Source organism: Phyllobates terribilis, unplaced genomic scaffold (assembly GCF_046119375.1).
Source record: "Phyllobates terribilis strain yellow unplaced genomic scaffold, ASM4611937v1 Scaffold_11__3_contigs__length_659146591, whole genome shotgun sequence".
Taxonomy (NCBI): Eukaryota; Metazoa; Chordata; class Amphibia; order Anura; family Dendrobatidae; genus Phyllobates; species Phyllobates terribilis.
In genome coordinates this window covers 283490064-283510261 of record NW_027362771.1, presented here as the reverse complement: position 1 = coordinate 283510261, position 20198 = coordinate 283490064, and the positions used below count along the sequence as shown (strand labels likewise).

The 20198-nt window shown below is 46.1% G+C and overlaps 2 protein-coding genes across 5 annotated transcripts in view; one reads left to right on the top strand and one right to left on the bottom strand.

The window, feature by feature from the left end:
- USP6NL (USP6 N-terminal like) overlaps positions 1–20198 on the bottom strand; it is a 224722-nt gene that overhangs the window by 170844 nt on the left and 33680 nt on the right. Inside the window, exons 1-2 of one of the 3 annotated variants that reach the window (XM_073652401.1) lie at positions 13350–13567; positions 10611–10658 (exon numbers count right to left, since the gene is read on the bottom strand). The exons of 1 other annotated variant lie outside the window; for it this stretch is intronic. Coding sequence is in view for 1 of the 2 variants with exons in the window: in XM_073652400.1 (XP_073508501.1) it covers positions 13350–13353 (4 nt within the window). In the remaining variant the exon portion in view is untranslated. Of the gene's footprint in view, positions 1–10610; positions 10659–13349; positions 13568–20198 lie in introns of those variants that run through there. One more of the 3 variants, XM_073652400.1, reaches the window with a different exon arrangement.
- ECHDC3 (enoyl-CoA hydratase domain containing 3) overlaps positions 13548–20198 on the top strand; it is a 122632-nt gene continuing 115981 nt past the window's right edge. The window contains exon 1 of one of the 2 annotated variants that reach the window (XM_073652406.1): positions 13548–13692. The gene's annotated coding sequence lies outside the window, so the exon portion shown is untranslated. The remainder of the gene's footprint in view (positions 13693–20198) is intronic. The other variant, XM_073652410.1, reaches the window with a different exon arrangement.

The window sequence follows — 20198 nt, the reverse complement described above, 5'->3', positions numbered from 1 at the left end:
TCATTTCCGCAGCATGTGAAGATCATCATTGGGGAACATTGCAGACCTTCTACCAAGCGTTTAAGCATCTCTGCAGCAGAAAAAAAAAAAACGCATAGTGGGCACACAGCCCAAAGGTGTGTATATGTAATTTATATATATATATATATATATATATATATATATATATATATATATATATATATATATATATATATATATATATATATATATATATATATATATATATATTTTACACACATATACACACACTCAGCATAGATATACAGTGCAGACCAAAAGTTTGGACACACCTCATTTAAAGATTTTTCTGTTTTTTCCTGACTATGAAAATTGTACATTCACACTGAAGGCATCAAAACTATGAATTAACACATGTGCAATTATATAGTTAACAAAAAAGTGTGAAACAACTGAAAATATGTCTTATATTCTAGGTTCTTCAAAGTAGCCACCTTTTGCTTTGATGACTGCTTTGCACGCTCTTGGCATTCTCTTGATGAGCTTCAAGAGGTAGTCACCAGAAATGGTCTTCCAACAATCTTGAAGGAGTTCCCAGAGATGCTTAGCACTTGTTGGCCCTTTTGCCTTCACTCTGCGGTCCAGCTCACCCCAAACCATCTCGATTGGGTTCAGGTCTGGTGACTGTGAAGGCCAGGTCATCTGGCGTAGCACCTCATCACTCTCCCTCTTGGTCAAATAGCCCTTACACAGCCTGGAGGTGTGTTTGGGGTCATTGTCCTGTGAAAAATAAATGATGGTCCAACTAAACGCAAACCGGATGGAATAGCATGCCGCTGCAAGATGCTGTGGTAGCCATGCTGGTTCAGTATGCCTTCAATTTTGAATAAATCCCCAACAGTGTCACCAGCAAAGCACCCCCACAGCATCACACCTCCTCCTCCATGCTTCACGGTGGGAACCAGGCATGTAGAGTCCGTCCATTCACCTTTTCTGCGTCTCACAAAGACACGGTGGTTGGAACCAGAGATCTCAAATTTGGACTCATCAGACCAAAGCACAGATTTCCACTGGTCTAATGTCCATTCCTTGTGTTCTTTAGCCCAAACAAGTCTCTTCTGCTTGTTGCCTGTCCTTAGCAGTGGTTTCCTAGCAGCTATTTTACCATGAAGGCCTGCTGCACAAAGTCTCCTCTTAACAGTTGTTGTAGAGATGTGTCTGCTGCTAGAACTCTGTGTGGCATTGGCCTGGTCTCTAATCTGAGCTGCTGTTAACCTGCGATTTCTGAGGCTGGTGACTCGGATAAACTTATCCTCAGAAGCAGAGGTGGCTCTTGGTCTTCCTTTCCTGGGGTGGTCCTCATGTTAGCCAGTTTCTTTGTAGAACTTGATGATTTTTGCAATTGCACTTGGGGACACTTTCAAAGTTTTCCCAATTTTTCGCACTGACTGACCTTAATTTCTTAAAGTAATGATGGCCACTCGTTTTTCTTTACTTAGCTGTTTTTTTCTTGCCATAATACAAATTCTAACAGTCTATTCAGTAGGACTATCAGCTGTGTATCCACCTGACTTCTGCACAACACAACTGATGGTCCCAACCCCATTTATAAGGCAAGAAATCCCACTTATTAAACCTGACAGGGCACACCTGTGAAGTGAAAACCATTTCCAGAGACCTCTTGAAGCTCATCAAGAGAATGCCAAGAGTGTGCAAAGCAGTCATCAAAGCAAAAGGTGGCTACTTTGAAGAACCTAGAATATAAGACATATTTTCAGTTGTTTCACACTTTTTTGTTAAGTATACAATTCCACATGTGTTAATTCATAGTTTTGATGCCTTCAGTGTGAATGTACAATTTTCAAAGTCCTGAAAATACAGAAAAATCTTTAAATGAGAAGGTGTGTCCAAACTTTTGGTCTGTACTGTATAGCAGTATATATTGATTTAGGGATACTATCTATTTAATCTAAGAGCATAAATTGATCACACATAAAAAGTAATGGAGTTGCTTACTCGCCAAAGACCCCTTGGGATTTTTACTATTTCATCAAATATGTTGTTTTTTTTTAAAGAAAAAGCACACAAGATAAATCTTAAAATAGAAGAAAAATGCCAGAACTAAAGTTATGTATAGATACTGCAAATATACTCATTTATCTGTACAAGTTTAAGGAATACTTTAGGAGAACTCCAATAACCATAAAAAAACACACACACACACACACACACACACACACACACACACACACACACACACTATTTTGTCTGGGGAGATTTGCATATAACACAATCTGTTCACATAAGACTCATATAGGGAAGCTTGTAAAGTGCAGTTTGGTAAACTAAACATAACATAAAAAGGATGGTGATGTCTTCTAAAACACTAATTTTTCCATCAGGACTGCGGGAGAAGAGGAAGTCAATTTGCCAGAGGGACAATGGTAGCTTGTCCAAAATCAGATAGGATGTCAACCTACATTTGTTAGCATGAACTTTTAAAAGATTGCTATACATGGACAGGAAAGCAGAATGCATTTGGCCAAAAGCCATTTATTGGCTCAGTGATCAGGACTTATTAGCTGCAGGGGACTTTAGAAAACACAATGGACACAGTATATTTTATTGAGAGTTCAGGTTTTAACATGGTACATGATTTGTGATGTGGAATCTCTGATATATCAAGATGTCTACAGTGACGCTCATTACAATGTATCAAGAGATACTTAACTGGCACGCTCTTCATCAACACTCACCCAATGATGACCCTCTAATATGGCATTGTTGTTATATTAGTTGTAGTATTATGAGTCCAATATGGTTACGCACTTGTCCCGAATCCGTGCTTTGCTTCCCTCCCCCCATCTGCTAAACTTTGCTGTACTTGGACTTGCAGATGGCCCAGCATGATCCCATGTGATTATCTGCCAGGGCCTATATCATTGTCACCAAGACACACGCCTTGGTTTTGGTATTAAGACTTCAGTGTTCCCAAGACTTTCAGCTTATCCATGCACTGCTTCTGTCTGCGGCTTCCAGTAACCCTGCTACCTGTCTGTAGTCCCCAGGACGTCTTCTGCTTCCAGTACCTCTGCTGTCTGTCCTGCATGCCTCACCCATCTGCTGCACTGCCGCCGGTGTCCCCATCCGGACCTTAGGCTCACATGAAGAGGTGGATCCTCCAAGCCCCACAAATATGCTCTGAACCAAACTTATGTCTCAATTCTTGTGTAAAACCAGGCCCGTCTGAATCAGTGGGTCTTTTTTTTGCTCACAATAATCTTCTCGTGAACACAAAAAGTCAGGTATCAAGCATGTGGTCCATGAATGGGATCAAAATCAGACATGTCAAAAACTGAGTGGAGAGCACCATAGACTAAGTAAAGTTCCGTGAAAATTTCAAAATACAAGCTGCATACATTATCGAACAGAGCTTGCACTTGAAGTGACTGGTGTCCTTACTGGCAGAATGGCTGTGTATTCCAGATATTAAAATAAGCAATTTATAAGCTCAGCTAAAACGATAACTCATGAGGCTAAATGTATACAATCTCTGCCCACCCATTCTGAATGACAGTTACAGGTTGTACCGAGCACTGTGAGATCACAACAGAGGCAAAGAGGTCACTGAGGGGCTGTCAATCAGGCTAGAGGGGTAGAGACAGTGTAAGAACTTTTAAAAAGGCCATTATGAAGTTAATTAGCCAAGTAAGTACACCAGCGTCATCAGGGCCAAGATCCATTTTATGTATACCGGATGTATTGCAAAATCTCGTGACAAGTACACTTTAAAAAGGGACTGCCAGCAGAGAATGACTGTTCGAACCAAGTACAGGCGCTCGGTGCACTCTTGGTGTGCCAAATCATTTAAGTGCAGCTTCCCACCTACTAGATTCTCTCTCTCCAACTGTCACGGGTGTGTCAGGTGTGACAGACAGTTGCTCTGGAGCTGGCTGCAGAAGGTCACTGCACTTGGCATTGCAGATGCCTTCTTGATCCTCTCATCTCTTTGGTATTGTTGTATCCTTCTTCCTTTAGCACCCAGCAGCTACCTCCACCTTCTGCTGCTGATCGACACACCCTTGCTTTGTAGTTAAAAACTCTCAGTTTCTCCAGAGAGTCTCCGGTGATAGTTCTGTGTACCTCTGTGTTGGCTTGGAGCACTAGCATTCGGCTAGTTTCTTCTCTGGTGCCCTTGGAGGACATTTGGCGTTATCTCTCTGGTGTCTGCTCAAGCTAGGTGTATCCCCTTTGTTGTTCTACCTTGTCTTTAGTTTCTAGTGGGGCTTGACTAGTGCTCACCCTGTCACCCATCTATCTAGGGCCAAACTCTAGGGACATTCAGGGCTTAGGTTCCTGCTCGCCGATAGGTGTGGAACCTATATAGGGACGGTAGGGTAGGCAGGGTGATATTAGATCTGCCTAGGGGTCTCCACTCCCCCTTTCTCTAGTGTTTGGGCTTCCTTCCCCTCTTCCTTTCATGTTGCACTAAGTCTTTCCCTCACCTTGTGTGACATCAACCCCTCTTTTTCTTCTTTGATCGACAGCTCTGGACTTCTAGAGATAGAGAAGTGTGGAGATACTTATTTCAAAACAAAGTGGGAAGGTGCACTTTAATGTTTGGCTATGCCAAGGGAGCCCTGAGCAGCTGTGCTTTATTTGAACACTCATTCTGCAGTGGCAGACTAAGTTTTGTGACAACAGATTAGCTGTCCTTTGTTTTCGCTATAAAACTTACAATATGAATTGTATACTTTATTAAATAGATCTGTTAGATATGATGTGCCTGGTGTACTTACTTTTTTTTAATCCTTGTCACAATAACTATATAATCTAGTTATTAAAGAGTTCCTTTAGAGTTGCCTAAAACTTTCAAAAAGTATTATACAGCCATTTGTGTAGTGTGTGTGCCCATAATTTACTTTTTATTTGTTTTACAAAGCAAGTACACCAGTCCCATTTGGTCCAATAAATATGCTTACTGCAGTTTAAATTGTGAAATCAACAGAGCTAATGTTGTTGCCTCATTAATTACAATGTGTTTTGTTCACACATGGTAGATTTGTTGCAAAAATTTCTGCACCTGTCCCATTCACCTAAAGCTACAAAAGCAATCTTGAGTTTTATGTGATAGTTTGCTTTCCTCATTCACAGCATTGTTCTCCCAAAAATTAAATTCATGTTTCAAGATCAGAACTGGTTCAAATCTTGCAGAATAAGTGAAATCAATAGCAACGATAAATTACCCATTAGTGACTAGTTGTGTATATGCGCACAGCATAACTAACCATTATATTAGTGGTTGCCAATATACAAACTCTGCAATTTTCTAAAGGTCAATGCAGTTGCCTATATGTGACAGGTGTACCTTAGGACATGGAGACACTATCAGTTAGAGTTTTATAAACTGAAAGCGTTCATGACATTCAAGGCAGCATTTTTTATGCTTTTTTATTTTGTAATATTTAAAAGGATATGACCACCTTTGGCATGGAGAAATATTTTTAAATGTGTTAGTGGTTAATAGTTAATAACATTTCACTTTAAAAGGAATCTGTCAGCAGGATATCACACACCAATTATATGTGCATGCAGTTCTTTTAAAGACAAGTCCAGCAATATCTTTACAATATCAGTCTGTTCCTCTGTTAGGCTATGTGCCCACGATGCAGAAATACTCATGATTTTTCCTGAGCGTTTCTGCATCTCCCTGGCAGAAAAAAACACATGTGGATTGTACATGCGGATTGTACATGCGGATTGTACATGCGGATTGTACATGCATTTTCCTGCCAGGGACAAGCAGATGTGAAGCGTTCTTCACTTGCATTTCCGCATACGGGTTGACAAGCGCTTTCCAAGCGATTTTAGCATCACTTGGAAAGTGCTTGTCAACTTGGTCACACTATATAAATCCATGCAAAAGACATGGATTTATATAGTGTGACCCTAGAGAATGTAAAAAATAAAAAAATAAATCTATACTTACCTTTTGATGGCCCCCGGAGTCCTAGTCTCTGCTTGCCGCCAGCTCGCCTGCCGACGTCAGCGGTCGCGTGACCCATCACATGAGACAAGCACACGAAGGTAAGTATAATATTTATTTTTTATTTCATTCTTTTTTTTACAGGTTCTATGGTACCCGGGTCCGGAGGAGAGTCTCCTCTTCTTCAAACCCGGGTACCATTCGCACATTGAAAGGCATGGATTCCGCATGTACAGATCCAGTGATGCGGATTCCATGCGTTCCAATGCAAGTCAATTGCGGCGAAAATGCAGCGCTTCCGTAAAATAATTGGTAGTGCTGCGTATTTTTCCACAATGATAATCCGCAACGGAAATTTCCGCAGCATGTGCACAGCACATGCGGAATATCATTGCAGACCTTCTACCAAGCGTTTAAGCGTTTCTGCAGCGGAATTGCTGCTGCGGAAATGCTTAAAAAATGCATCGTGGGCACACAGCCTAATAGAGAAATCAGTGCTTGAATTGATATGCAAAATGAAGCTGTAGATCTGAAGCCTCTGTCACTCCAGCTCTATTTCCCACACAGCACTGAATCCTCCTGCTTGACTGACAGCCTCTATGCTGTGTGACTTCAGACAAAAAGAGCCAGAGCTGATTAGTGAATAGAGCTAGAGTGGCAGAGGCTTCAGACCTACAATAATTCTTCAGCCTAACTTGCATATCAATTCAAGGTACTGACCATGTAAAGGCTTTCTGGACTGGTCTTTGAAAGAGCTACGGTCACACAAGGTGAGGGAAGGAACAACTGTACAAAGACGGGAAGAGGGGGGGAGGAAGCCCAACAACTAGAGAAAGGGGAATGGAGACCCCTAGGCAGATCTAATATCACCCTGACTACCCTATCTTCTCTAAATAGGTTCTGCACCCATCGCCGAACAGGAAACCTAATTCCTGAATGTCCCTAGAGCTAGGCCCTAGGTAGGGAGGGGACGGTGTGAACACTAGTCAGGCCCCACTGTAACTAAAGACAAAAAGGTAAACAAAAGGGGATACACTTAGCTTGAAAAGACACCAGAGTGATAACGCCAACTGTCCTCCAAGGGAGCTCCAAGAAGAAACTAGCCAACTACTAGTACTCCAAGCCTGGACAGAGGACTATCACCGGCAACTCTCTGGAGACACAGAGTTTTTAACTACCAAGCAAGGGTGTGTCAATTAGCAGCAAAGGGTGGAGTTCACTGCTGGGTCCTAAAGGTAGAAGGATATCACTACAGAGATGAAATCGGTCAAGAAGGCGTCTGCAATGCCAAGCGCAGTGACTTTCTACAGCCAGATCCAGAACGACTGTCTATCACACCCGTGACAGCTACATACACATAAATATGGGATTGTTTCTCCCTGCACTATTCACTGAATGTTGGCTCTGTCTCCTGCTCTCTTCACTTGCTTTCAGCACAGGCATTTAATTCCTCTCCAATTGCGTACCTCCTTGCCAGATTGCTCTGCTTAAGGCTATGTGCCCACGATGCAGAAATGCTCAGGATTTTTTCCTGAGCGTTTCTGCATCTCCCTGGCAGAAAAAAAACGCATGCGGATTGTACATGCGTTTTCCTGCCAGGGACATGCGGAAATGAAGCGTTCTTCACTTGCATTTCCACATGCGGGTGTCAAGCGCTTTCCAAGCGATTTTAGCATCACTTGGAAAGTGCTTGACAACTTGGTCACACTATATAAATCCATGCAAACAGCATGGATTTATATAGTGTGACCCGAGAGAATGTCAAAAAATAAAAAAATTAATGTATACTTACCCTCCGATGGCCCCCGAGACTTGCTGCGCTCCTGTGCTGGCTGCCGGCAGATCGCGGTATGCTGTACTGAAGGACCTGCCGTCACATGACTGACGTCAGCGCAAGTCCTACAGATCTGCCCGAGATCTATCGGCAAGCACAGGGAAGGAGTCCGGGGGCCGTTGGAAGGTGAATATAATCTTTATTTTTTATTTTATTCTTTTTTTACAGCTTTTAATGGTACCTGGGTGTGGAGGAGAGTCTCCTGTCCTCCACTCCCGGGTACCATCCGCACATTAGAACGTGCCAATTACGCAAGTATAGATGCAGTCTTGCGGAATTGGCGCGTTCTAATGCAAGTCAATGGCGGCGAAAACTCAGCACTTACGCAAAGTAATTGGTAGTGCTGCGTTTTTTTCCGCAAAGATAATCCGCAGCGGAAATTTCCGCAGCATGTGCACAGCACATGCGGATTATCATTGGGGAACATGGCAGGCCTTCTACCATGCGTTTTTTAAGCGTTTCAGCCTCTGGGAAACGCTTAAAAAACCCATCGTGGGCATACAGCCTAAAACTTTAGATACTTTTCCTCTCTCCCCTGCAGATCTGTGACAAACCCCCCTCCTGACTAACATATATTCAGTAAGATTACACCACAAAGTGCACATGGGCTCATTGTAGCTGTGTGGCAGTGTACATGGCTGATTCTCCATACAAATCAATGGTCTGAATGGAGGAACAGCATGCACTATTCTGATCTATTTTATGAAATGGAATAATGCACAGAATGTAAACGCAACTCCAGCAATGCAGACAACGCATGTAACAAGCTGAACACTGTGCCTTCACGACCGCAGTCAGTAGACACAACTGACCCAGTTTTCACTATGGCTTTCTGAACCCAAGAGCTCTGACATCTGCTTCTTTAAAAAAAAATTATATATTAGAATAATGTTACAATACTTCTATTTCAGTTCATTATTACTAACTATTGGCCATTTATACAGGAGTGTGGAAAAATTGAAGAGTCAGAACCTTGGATTTGTAATGAAGATTTAGAAAATAACTTAACTTTGCATTTAGGAGGTAAACAATGAAAACTGAGACACGTGTTCATAATTTTAATTGATACACTTTTTTGTGGCGTTTATGTCCTATAGAGAAGCCTGGGGGAGAATGAGAAAAAAAGGCCACAAATACAAATATGTAACGACAATTAAATAATTTGCTAGAGACCGTTCAAACAATAAAAAGTCAACAAAAATGGCAGATCGCTGCATGAAACCAACCTCATACAGAAAACACTTCACAAAGCAACACAAGTCATTTTAAGAGCTCGCTCACACAAGCGTATACATCGAACGAGTACTATCCGATGTTGTATCAGATAGCACTAGGACCAATGTTATTCTATGGGGCAGCGCAAATTGGATCGCACTCACCCATTGAAGTCTGAGTGCATGGAAAACATCGGACTGTACTTGGATGACTTCTGAGTGCAGTCAGATTTCCGCAGACTCACACAATGAAGAAGATGAAGAAAGTCTTGTTCAACTCCACCTCACTTTTGCTACGATTCTCTCGTCCAATCAAAGTTTGATCCGAGTATCATTTACATAATGGATCCAATTGTCTCGCATAAGAGAATCTACGCTCAGGTGACCCCGGCCTTAGACTAGCTAAAATACAGAGCCACATTGCAAAATAGCATGCAGCAGTTTACCATTTATTTCTATCATATACATGAGGAGGAACCCAACTATTGGCTTTTGCCTGACAGTATGCAACTACAGACACATGTAGAAAACAAATAACATAAGGAAATTTGTCAGCAGGATTTCACACCCCAAACTACTTATATGTAGCTGTTTTAAAGAAAAGTCAAATGATACTTTTACATAGCCAGTCTGTTCCTCCATTACTGAGAAATCAGTGTTTGAACTGCTAGGCAAATTTCTATATTAGAGCTGAAGCCTCTGTCACTCCAGCTCTATTCCCCACCCGATGCCCCTTCCCTTCCTCCTGCTTGACTGACAACCTCTATGTAGTGAGTCATCAGTCAAGCAGGAAGAGGCGGCACTGGGAGGGGAATAGAGCTGGAGTGACAGAGCCTTCAGAGCTAATATAGAAATTTGCCTAGCAGTTCAAACACTGATTTCTCAGTAATGGAGGAACAGACTGGCCATGTAAAGGTATTCCTAGACTTGTGTTTGAAAGAGCAACATGCGAATAGTTTGGGGTGTGAAATCCTGCTAACAGATTCCCTTTAACCCAAAGATTTAAGCAAAAGTCTATTAAAATCTAGCTTATAGCCTTGACTGATACAAACTGGATTCAGACAAAACACTGGTCATTCCATGCTATGAAAGACTCAAATGTTGTAATACACATGCAGAGTAATGAGCGCTTCTCCAATGTTGGCATAACAGCAGTGCAAATAAACAGAAGGCATTTCAGTGCAAACGTATTCATTTTGGCACGGCGCCTCTCCACCGCACATCGCTAAGCTTTAATCAAGGAAGCAAAAACCAAAAACATTCACATGAACAGGGCATTCAAATGGTTAAACTGAGATTATCAGACGCTGGTTACTTCACATTTAACTATAGCCAGGCATACAGCAATCCTATTGTTGAAGAGAAGACTCAAAATAAGGCCATTTCCAAGGGGGACACAACACTTCACTTGTCTTCGGGATGTCATCGCCCGCGCAGGGCTCTGAGCAAGCTCTGTGACCATGCTTGGTTGTCACCAGACAGATGCTTCACACAGCACAAGACAATCACTATGTGGAACGAGGAGACGTTTGTGATAACACACTGCGATGCAAAACACCACAAGAACACACAGAACCATTAGTGGGATGAGTGCAGTGCAGGAACACCATTCTACCTTAGCTTTATTGCAAAGATATGGCTCACCACCAACTCTCCCCCAGCCCTGAAAGAGAGGGATATTTAGAGGATAGGTTATGGGTAAGGATGCAGATCACATCACTTTATATATGCACATAATGCAAGCACAACACAGAAATAAAGCAGATCAGATAACCCTAGAAAAGTGCTATATAATGCAACAATAAGGTATACATAAAATAGATGTCTACCTAGGGCCTGGGCTACACAACACTGACATGGCGACCATAGTTGGACTCTAGGTTTTTGTTTTGTTTTTTATTTGCATAGGTATGCTGTATAACCTGAACGCAGCCCCATACAACGTGGGTATGGTTTCTGCATTGCCCACAATTGTACAGCCCAAGAAGTTATGCAGTCAGCTACAACATCTGAGACAGTCAATGTCTTATTATTAGTAAAACTAACATGAAAGGTGCTTCCCATGGCAGGGGAATGTTATTGTAAATCATTAGTCGTTTACCTTTACAATTTCAGCACACTGTAGCAGGCAAGTGGTCCACAAATCTCAGGAGCCAGGTCACCAGCGTCTGTAGAGATTTGTCTGGCTGTATCTTAGAAGGGTTGCCCCAGCCTGAAAACCCGCTAGTCAACAGCTGGCCTTTCTATAGCCACCTTATATTTCTCCAATAATAATCATGGAGAAACGGGGCATTGCAAGATGGTCAATCAAAAAAAAAAAATTAACAACCATGAAAACATGGTTATGCTGGTATTTGTAGTGTGGAAGTAGGTCTTTAGAGGAAAGCCCAAATCAGGAAACTATTGATGCAGTCACAACATGTAAAGCGATCAGTCTGATTCCACAATACAAACTGCATTTAGAATTTAATAAGTCTGATAGACCAGATGAGGCTGGTGTACTTACGATTATATAGCCATTCTGACAGGGATTTTTAAACTGACATTAAGACGAGTGTTTTAGGAGTAGAATATTGATTTCAGTATCAACCAGGAATATAGAGTGATTCTAAGGCTATGTTCACACGTTGCGTTTTTAACAGCTGCGATTGCCTAGTGTAAATGCACCCTGAGACTTGTGAGGTTACACAATTGTCGCTGGGGTGCAGAGAAACTGAGCAGCCGTCATTTCACAGCCTGATTAGACAGGCCATAAGCAGAGCATGAATGATGATGGAAATTCTTTGCGCACAGACCATACTGTTTACACAAGGGCTGAGCAGCTGAGAACCGAGTATTGTTTTAAAAGGAGCTTAAAAATAATTTCACCCAACGAACGAGTTGTATTCGTTCTTTGGATAATTAACTGCCTGTTCAGACATGCCAATTACAAGAATACCAGAGTTCTTAGATACGTTTATTTTTGATGACGGCTCAGTGTAAATGGTCCCTTACCTTAAGAAGAAAAAAAGAAAGACAACAACTTCACAAGGGTTTTAAGCAGCCAGACTAGTGCAAACCCAATCCAGGTGATCAGCTGGCATCCCGTGGGCACACAGTGCAGCAGGTACTGTATATCAATGGGCAGACCTGTAATAAGTGTCTAATTCAGGTCAGCCGGAGTGAGATCAACTCCTTTCTGGCCAATATGAGGGACGGACCCCCATTAATGTAAGGGAAGAATAAACCAGTTACTCCTCATGATTAGTACATAAAGCAGCCCATAGTCTTTCTACAGTACAAAGACTTCCTTTCTGGAGGGGAATTACACTAATTCAAGAATGTCCTGGCTTCCTCTTTAATGTCTGGAGGGTGACAGGTAATAGACACTCATGAATATACATTATGTCCCATGCTTTCATGGTGATGTCACCTAGATAGTGTTTAATGCAACACTAAGGAAGATGCAGATGGGAAACACAAGTGTCAGAGTGTTCATGGAGGAACCGGCTCCCATGTTGTAAGGTACAGTGACCATAATAACCCCTGATCAGCCCTAATGATCTGACCACACAGGAGGAGTTACACGCACAGCTCCATGGGTATACATTACAGCGGGAACAGAACAGCCCCATTACACTGTGCTGGGCACTGATAATTCAGGAGTCACCTGTATGATAAGACCCTAATGATCTGAGCACACAGGGGGCACAGACCAGCCCTAGTACACTGTGCTGGGCACTGATAATTCAAGAGTCACCTGTATGATAAGACCCTAATGATCTGAGCACTCAGGGGGCACAGACCAGCCCAATTACACTATGCTGGGCATTGATATCATACAGGTGACTCCTGAATTAAGACCCTAATGATCTGACCACACAGGGGGCACAGACCAGTCCGATTACACGGTGCTGGGCACCGATAATTCAGGAGTCACCTGTATGATAAGACCCTAATGATCTGAGCACACAGGGGGCACAGACCAGCCCGATTACACTGTGCTGGGCATTGATATCATACAGGTGACTCCTGAATTAAGACCCTAATGATCTGACCACACAGGGGGCACAGACCAGTCCGATTACACTGTGCTGGGCACTGATAATTCAGGAGTCACCCGTATTAAGTGGGAACAATAAGTGATCACAGTATACACATCACTACCAGGACAGCAGCCTGTTCATGTCACCCATCTGTCAGTCAATAACAGATCACCATGGCAACCACACAGTGGCGGTGTAGAGAGCAGTCAGTAACCGGACAGGAGGCAGGTAACGAGTCATCAAGTGTCTGCCACACAGCCCCCGTCATTGCCCGGCTGGGGACCACCTCCCCTACTACAGCCCGAACTTTCCCCGGCCCCAGCACTCACTCATAGCTGGCACAGGACGCGGTCTCGGCTGCTCCCTCAGCTCCGTAACTCTCCGGGACTCCCGGGCACTGCACTACCCTAGCCGGACATCCCCGCTCCTCTCACCGTCTTCCGGTCCACACACCTCACTGCTGGGGGCCAACTTCCGCATCTCACGGGGAAAACGGCCCCACCCAGGCATGTCACCAACCACGCCCCCGGCTAAGGGACGGCTCCTCCCATTGGCTGGGGCACAGGGTTAGGAGGACGCAGGCGGCGAAGATTTCGGGGTGACGCCATCAAGGCGGCGACATGGTCAGGGTGCTCGGCTCAGCAGTGCTAAACACAGTGCTATTTATAGGCGGTTAGTAATCCCATTGTCTCTCCGCAGCAGTACGGCGAGTATGGCAGCAATGCCGCTCTGCCTGTGGGTGTAGTGTTACCGGCCTCATTAGGGAGGTGTGGAGGAGCCGCGCATTACTCACCAGATGCCAGGGAGCCTTCCCGGAGTGTGAGGAGCTCACTGCTGGCTGCTAGCAGGGAGGGCATACAGGAGAACATGGGCCATAGTCACCAAGGTGTTAGTGCTACACTACTGGAGTAATGCTGCTAGCAGGAGGGCATACAGGAGAACATGGGCCATAGTCACCAAGGTGTCTGTGCTACACTACTGGAGTAATGCTGCTAGCAGGGAGGGCATACAGGAGAACATGGGCCATAGTCACCAAGGTGTCTGTGCTACACTACTGGAGTAATGCTGCTAGCAGGAGGGCATACAGGAGAACATGGGCCATAGTCACCAAGGTGTCAGTGCTACACTACTGGAGTAATGCTGCTAGTAGGGAGGGCATACAGGAAAACATGGGCCATAGTCACCGAGGTGTCTGTGCTACACTACTGGAGTAATGCTGCTAGCAGGAGGGCATACAGGAGAACATGGGCCATAGTCACCAAGGTGTCAGTGCTACACTACTGGAGTAATGCTGCTAGCAGGGAGGGCATACAGGAGACCATGGGCCATAGTCACCAAGGTGTCTGTGCTACACTACTGGAGTAATGCTGCTAGCAGGAGGGCATACAGGAGAACATGGGCCATAGTCACCAAGGTGTTAGTGCTACACTACTGGAGTAATGCTGCTAGCAGGGAGGGCATACAGGAGAACATGGGCCATAGTCACCAAGGTGTTAGTGCTACACTACTGGAGTAATGCTGCTAGCAGGGAGGGCATACAGGAGAACATGGGCCATAGTCACCAAGGTGTTAGTGCTACACTACTGGAGTAATGCTGCTAGCAGGAGGGCATACAGGAGAACATGGGCCATAGTCACCAAGGTGTCAGTGCTACACTACTGGAGTAATGCTGCTAGCAGGGAGGGCATACAGGAGAACATGGGCCATAGTCACCAAGGTGTCTGTGCTACACTACTGGAGTAATGCTGCTAGCAGGAGGGCATACAGGAGAACATGGGCCATAGTCACCAAGGTGTCTGTGCTACACTACTGGAGTAATGCTGCTAGCAGGGAGGGCATACAGGAGAACATGGGCCATAGTCACCAAGGTGTCAGTGCTACACTACTGGAGTAATGCTGCTAGCAGGGAGGGCATACAGGAGAACATGGGCCATAGTCACCAAGGTGTCAGTGCTACACTACTGGAGTAACGCTGCTAGCAGGGAGGGCATACAGGAGAACATGGGCCATAGTCACCAAGGTGTTAGTGCTACACTACTGGAGTAACGCTGCTAGCAGGGAGGGCATACAGGAGAACATGGGCCATAGTCACCAAGGTGTCTGTGCTACACTACTGGAGTAATGCTGCTAGCAGGAGGGCATACAGGAGACCATGGGCCATAGTCACCAAGGTGTTAGTGCTACACTACTAGAGTAATGCTGCTAGCAGGGAGGGCATACAGGAGAACATGGGCCATAGTCACCAAGGTGTCAGTGCTACACTACTAGAGTAATGCTGCTAGCAGGGAGGGCATACAGGAGACCATGGGCCATAGTCACCAAGGTGTCAGTGCTACACTACTGGAGTAATGCTGTTAGCAGGGAGGGCATACAGGAGAACATGGGCCATAGTCACCAAGGTGTCAGTGCTACACTACTGGAGTAATGCTGCTAGCAGGAGGGCATACAGGAGAACATGGGCCATAGTCACCAAGGTGTCAGTGCTACACTACTGGAGTAATGCTGCTAGCAGGGAGGCCATACAGGAGAACATGGGCCATAGTCACCAAGGTGTTAGTGCTACACTACTGGAGTAATGCTGCTAGCAGGAGGGCATACAGGAGAACATGGGCCATAGTCACCAAGGTGTCAGTGCTACACTACTGGAGTAATGCTGCTAGCAGGGAGGGCATACAGGAGAACATGGGCCATAGTCACCAAGGTGTTAGTGCTACACTACTGGAGTAATGCTGCTAGCAGGAGGGCATACAGGAGAACATGGGCCATAGTCACCAAGGTGTCAGTGCTACACTACTGGAGTAATGCTGCTAGCAGGGAGGCCATACAGGAGAACATGGGCCATAGTCACCAAGGTGTTAGTGCTACACTACTGGAGTAATGCTGCTAGCAGGAGGGCATACAGGAGAACATGGGCCATAGTCACCAAGGTGTCTGTGCTACACTACTGGAGTAATGCTGCTAGCAGGGAGGGCATACAGGAGAACATGGGCCATAGTCACCAAGGTGTCTGTGCTACACTACTGGAGTAATGCTGCTAGCAGGAGGGCATACAGGAGAACATGGGCCATAGTCACCAAGGTGTCAGTGCTACACTACTGGAGTAATGCTGCTAGTAGGGAGGGCATACAGGAAAACATGGGCCATAGTCACCGAGGTGTCTGTGCTACACTACTGGAGTAATGCTGCTAGCAGGAGGGCATACAGGAGAACATGGGCCATAGTCACCAAGGTGTCAGTGCTACACTACTGGAGTAATGCTGCTAGTAGGGAGGGCATACAGGAAAACATGGGCCATAGTCACCAAGGTGTCTGTGCTACACTACTGGAGTAATGCTGCTAGCAGGAGGGCATACAGGAGAACATGGGCCATAGTCACCAAGGTGTCAGTGCTACACTACTGGAGTAATGCTGCTAGCAGGGAGGGCATACAGGAGAACATGGGCCATAGTCACCAAGGTGTCTGTGCTACACTACTGGAGTAATGCTGCTAGCAGGGAGGGCATACAGGAGAACATGGGCCATAGTCACCAAGGTGTTAGTGCTACACTACTGGAGTAATGCTGCTAGCAGGGAGGGCATACAGGAGAACATGGGCCATAGTCACCAAGGTGTTAGTGCTACACTACTGGAGTAATGCTGCTAGCAGGAGGGCATACAGGAGAACATGGGCCATAGTCACCAAGGTGTCAGTGCTACACTACTGGAGTAATGCTGCTAGCAGGGAGGGCATACAGGAGAACATGGGCCATAGTCACCAAGGTGTCTGTGCTACACTACTGGAGTAATGCTGCTAGCAGGAGGGCATACAGGAGAACATGGGCCATAGTCACCAAGGTGTCAGTGCTACACTACTGGAGTAATGCTGCTAGCAGGGAGGGCATACAGGAGAACATGGGCCATAGTCACCAAGGTGTCTGTGCTACACTACTGGAGTAATGCTGCTAGCAGGGAGGGCATACAGGAGAACATGGGCCATAGTCACCAAGGTGTCAGTGCTACACTACTGGAGTAATGCTGCTAGCAGGGAGGGCATACAGGAGAACATGGGCCATAGTCACCAAGGTGTCAGTGCTACACTACTGGAGTAACGCTGCTAGCAGGGAGGGCATACAGGAGAACATGGGCCATAGTCACCAAGGTGTTAGTGCTACACTACTGGAGTAACGCTGCTAGCAGGGAGGGCATACAGGAGAACATGGGCCATAGTCACCAAGGTGTCTGTGCTACACTACTGGAGTAATGCTGCTAGCAGGAGGGCATACAGGAGACCATGGGCCATAGTCACCAAGGTGTTAGTGCTACACTACTAGAGTAATGCTGCTAGCAGGGAGGGCATACAGGAGAACATGGGCCATAGTCACCAAGGTGTCAGTGCTACACTACTAGAGTAATGCTGCTAGCAGGGAGGGCATACAGGAGACCATGGGCCATAGTCACCAAGGTGTCAGTGCTACACTACTGGAGTAATGCTGTTAGCAGGGAGGGCATACAGGAGAACATGGGCCATAGTCACCAAGGTGTCAGTGCTACACTACTGGAGTAATGCTGCTAGCAGGAGGGCATACAGGAGAACATGGGCCATAGTCACCAAGGTGTCAGTGCTACACTACTGGAGTAATGCTGCTAGCAGGAGGGCATACAGGAGAACATGGGCCATAGTCACCAAGGTGTTAGTGCTACACTACTGGAGTAATGCTGCTAGCAGGGAGGGCATACAGGAGAACATGGGCCATAGTCACCAAGGTGTCAGTGCTACACTACTGGAGTAATGCTGCTAGCAGGGAGGGCATACAGGAGAACATGGGCCATAGTCACCAAGGTGTCTGTGCTACACTACTGGAGTAATGCTGCTAGCAGGGAGGGCATACAGGAGAACATGGGCCATAGTCACCAAGGTGTTAGTGCTACACTACTGGAGTAATGCTGCTAGCAGGGAGGGCATACAGGAGAACATGGGCCATAGTCACCAAGGTGTTAGTGCTACACTACTGGAGTAATGCTGCTAGCAGGAGGGCATACAGGAGAACATGGGCCATAGTCACCAAGGTGTCAGTGCTACACTACTGGAGTAATGCTGCTAGCAGGGAGGGCATACAGGAGAACATGGGCCATAGTCACCAAGGTGTCTGTGCTACACTACTGGAGTAATGCTGCTAGCAGGAGGGCATACAGGAGAACATGGGCCATAGTCACCAAGGTGTCAGTGCTACACTACTGGAGTAATGCTGCTAGCAGGGAGGGCATACAGGAGAACATGGGCCATAGTCACCAAGGTGTCTGTGCTACACTACTGGAGTAATGCTGCTAGCAGGGAGGGCATACAGGAGAACATGGGCCATAGTCACCAAGGTGTCAGTGCTACACTACTGGAGTAATGCTGCTAGCAGGGAGGGCATACAGGAGAACATGGGCCATAGTCACCAAGGTGTCAGTGCTACACTACTGGAGTAACGCTGCTAGCAGGGAGGGCATACAGGAGAACATGGGCCATAGTCACCAAGGTGTTAGTGCTACACTACTGGAGTAACGCTGCTAGCAGGGAGGGCATACAGGAGAACATGGGCCATAGTCACCAAGGTGTCTGTGCTACACTACTGGAGTAATGCTGCTAGCAGGAGGGCATACAGGAGACCATGGGCCATAGTCACCAAGGTGTTAGTGCTACACTACTAGAGTAATGCTGCTAGCAGGGAGGGCATACAGGAGAACATGGGCCATAGTCACCAAGGTGTCAGTGCTACACTACTAGAGTAATGCTGCTAGCAGGGAGGGCATACAGGAGACCATGGGCCATAGTCACCAAGGTGTCAGTGCTACACTACTGGAGTAATGCTGTTAGCAGGGAGGGCATACAGGAGAACATGGGCCATAGTCACCAAGGTGTCAGTGCTACACTACTGGAGTAATGCTGCTAGCAGGGAGGGCATACAGGAGAACATGGGCCATAGTCACCAAGGTGTTAGTGCTACACTACTGGAGTAATGCTGCTAGCAGGAGGGCATACAGGAGACCATGGGCCATAGTCACCAAGGTGTTAGTGCTACACTACTGGAGTAATGCTGCTAGCAGGGAGGGCATACAGGAGAACATGGGCCATAGTCACCAAGGTGTTAGTGCTACACTACTGGAGTAATGCTGCTAGCAGGAGGGCATACAGGAGACCATGGGCCATAGTCACCAAGGTGTTCGTGCTACACTACTGGAGTAATGCTGCTAGCAGGGAGGGCATACAGGAGACCATGGGCCATAGTCACCAAGGTGTCAGTGCTACACTACTGGAGTAATGCTGCTAGCAGGGAGGGCATACAGGAGAACATGGGCCATAGTCACCAAGGTGTCAGTGCTACACTACTGGAGTAATGCTGCTAGCAGGGAGGGCATACAGGAGAACATGGGCCATAGTCACCAAGGTGTCAGTGCTACACTACTGGAGTAATGCTGCTAGCAGGGAGGGCATACAGGAGAACATGGGCCATAGTCACCAAGGTGTTAGTGCTACACTACTGGAGTAATGCTGCTAGCAGGAGGGCATACAGGAGACCATGGGCCATAGTCACCAAGGTGTTAGTGCTACACTACTGGAGTAATGCTGCTAGCAGGGAGGGCATACAGGAGACCATGGGCCATAGTCACCAAGGTGTTAGTGCTACACTACTGGAGTAATGCTGCTAGCAGGAGGGCATACAGGAGACCATGGGCCATAGTCACCAAGGTGTCAGTGCTACACTACTGGAGTAATGCTGCTAGCAGGGAGGGCAAGGAGACCATGGGCCATAGTCACCAAGGTGTCAGTGCTACACTACTGGAGTAATGCTGCTAGCAGGGAGGGCATACAGGAGACCATGGGCCATAGTCACCAAGGTGTCAGTGCTACACTACTGGAGTAATGCTGCTAGCAGGAGGGCATACAGGAGACCATGGGCCATAGTCACCAAGGTGTCGTGCTACACTACTGGAGTAATGCTGCTAGCAGGGAGGGCATACAGGAGAACATGGGCCATAGTCACCAAGGTGTTAGTGCTACACTACTGGAGTAATGCTGCTAGCAGGGAGAGCATACAGGAGAACATGGGCCATAGTCACCAAGGTGTCAGTGCTACACTACTAGAGTAATGCTGCTAGCAGGGAGGGCATACAGGAGAAAATGGGCCATAGTCACCAAGCTGTCAGTGCTACAC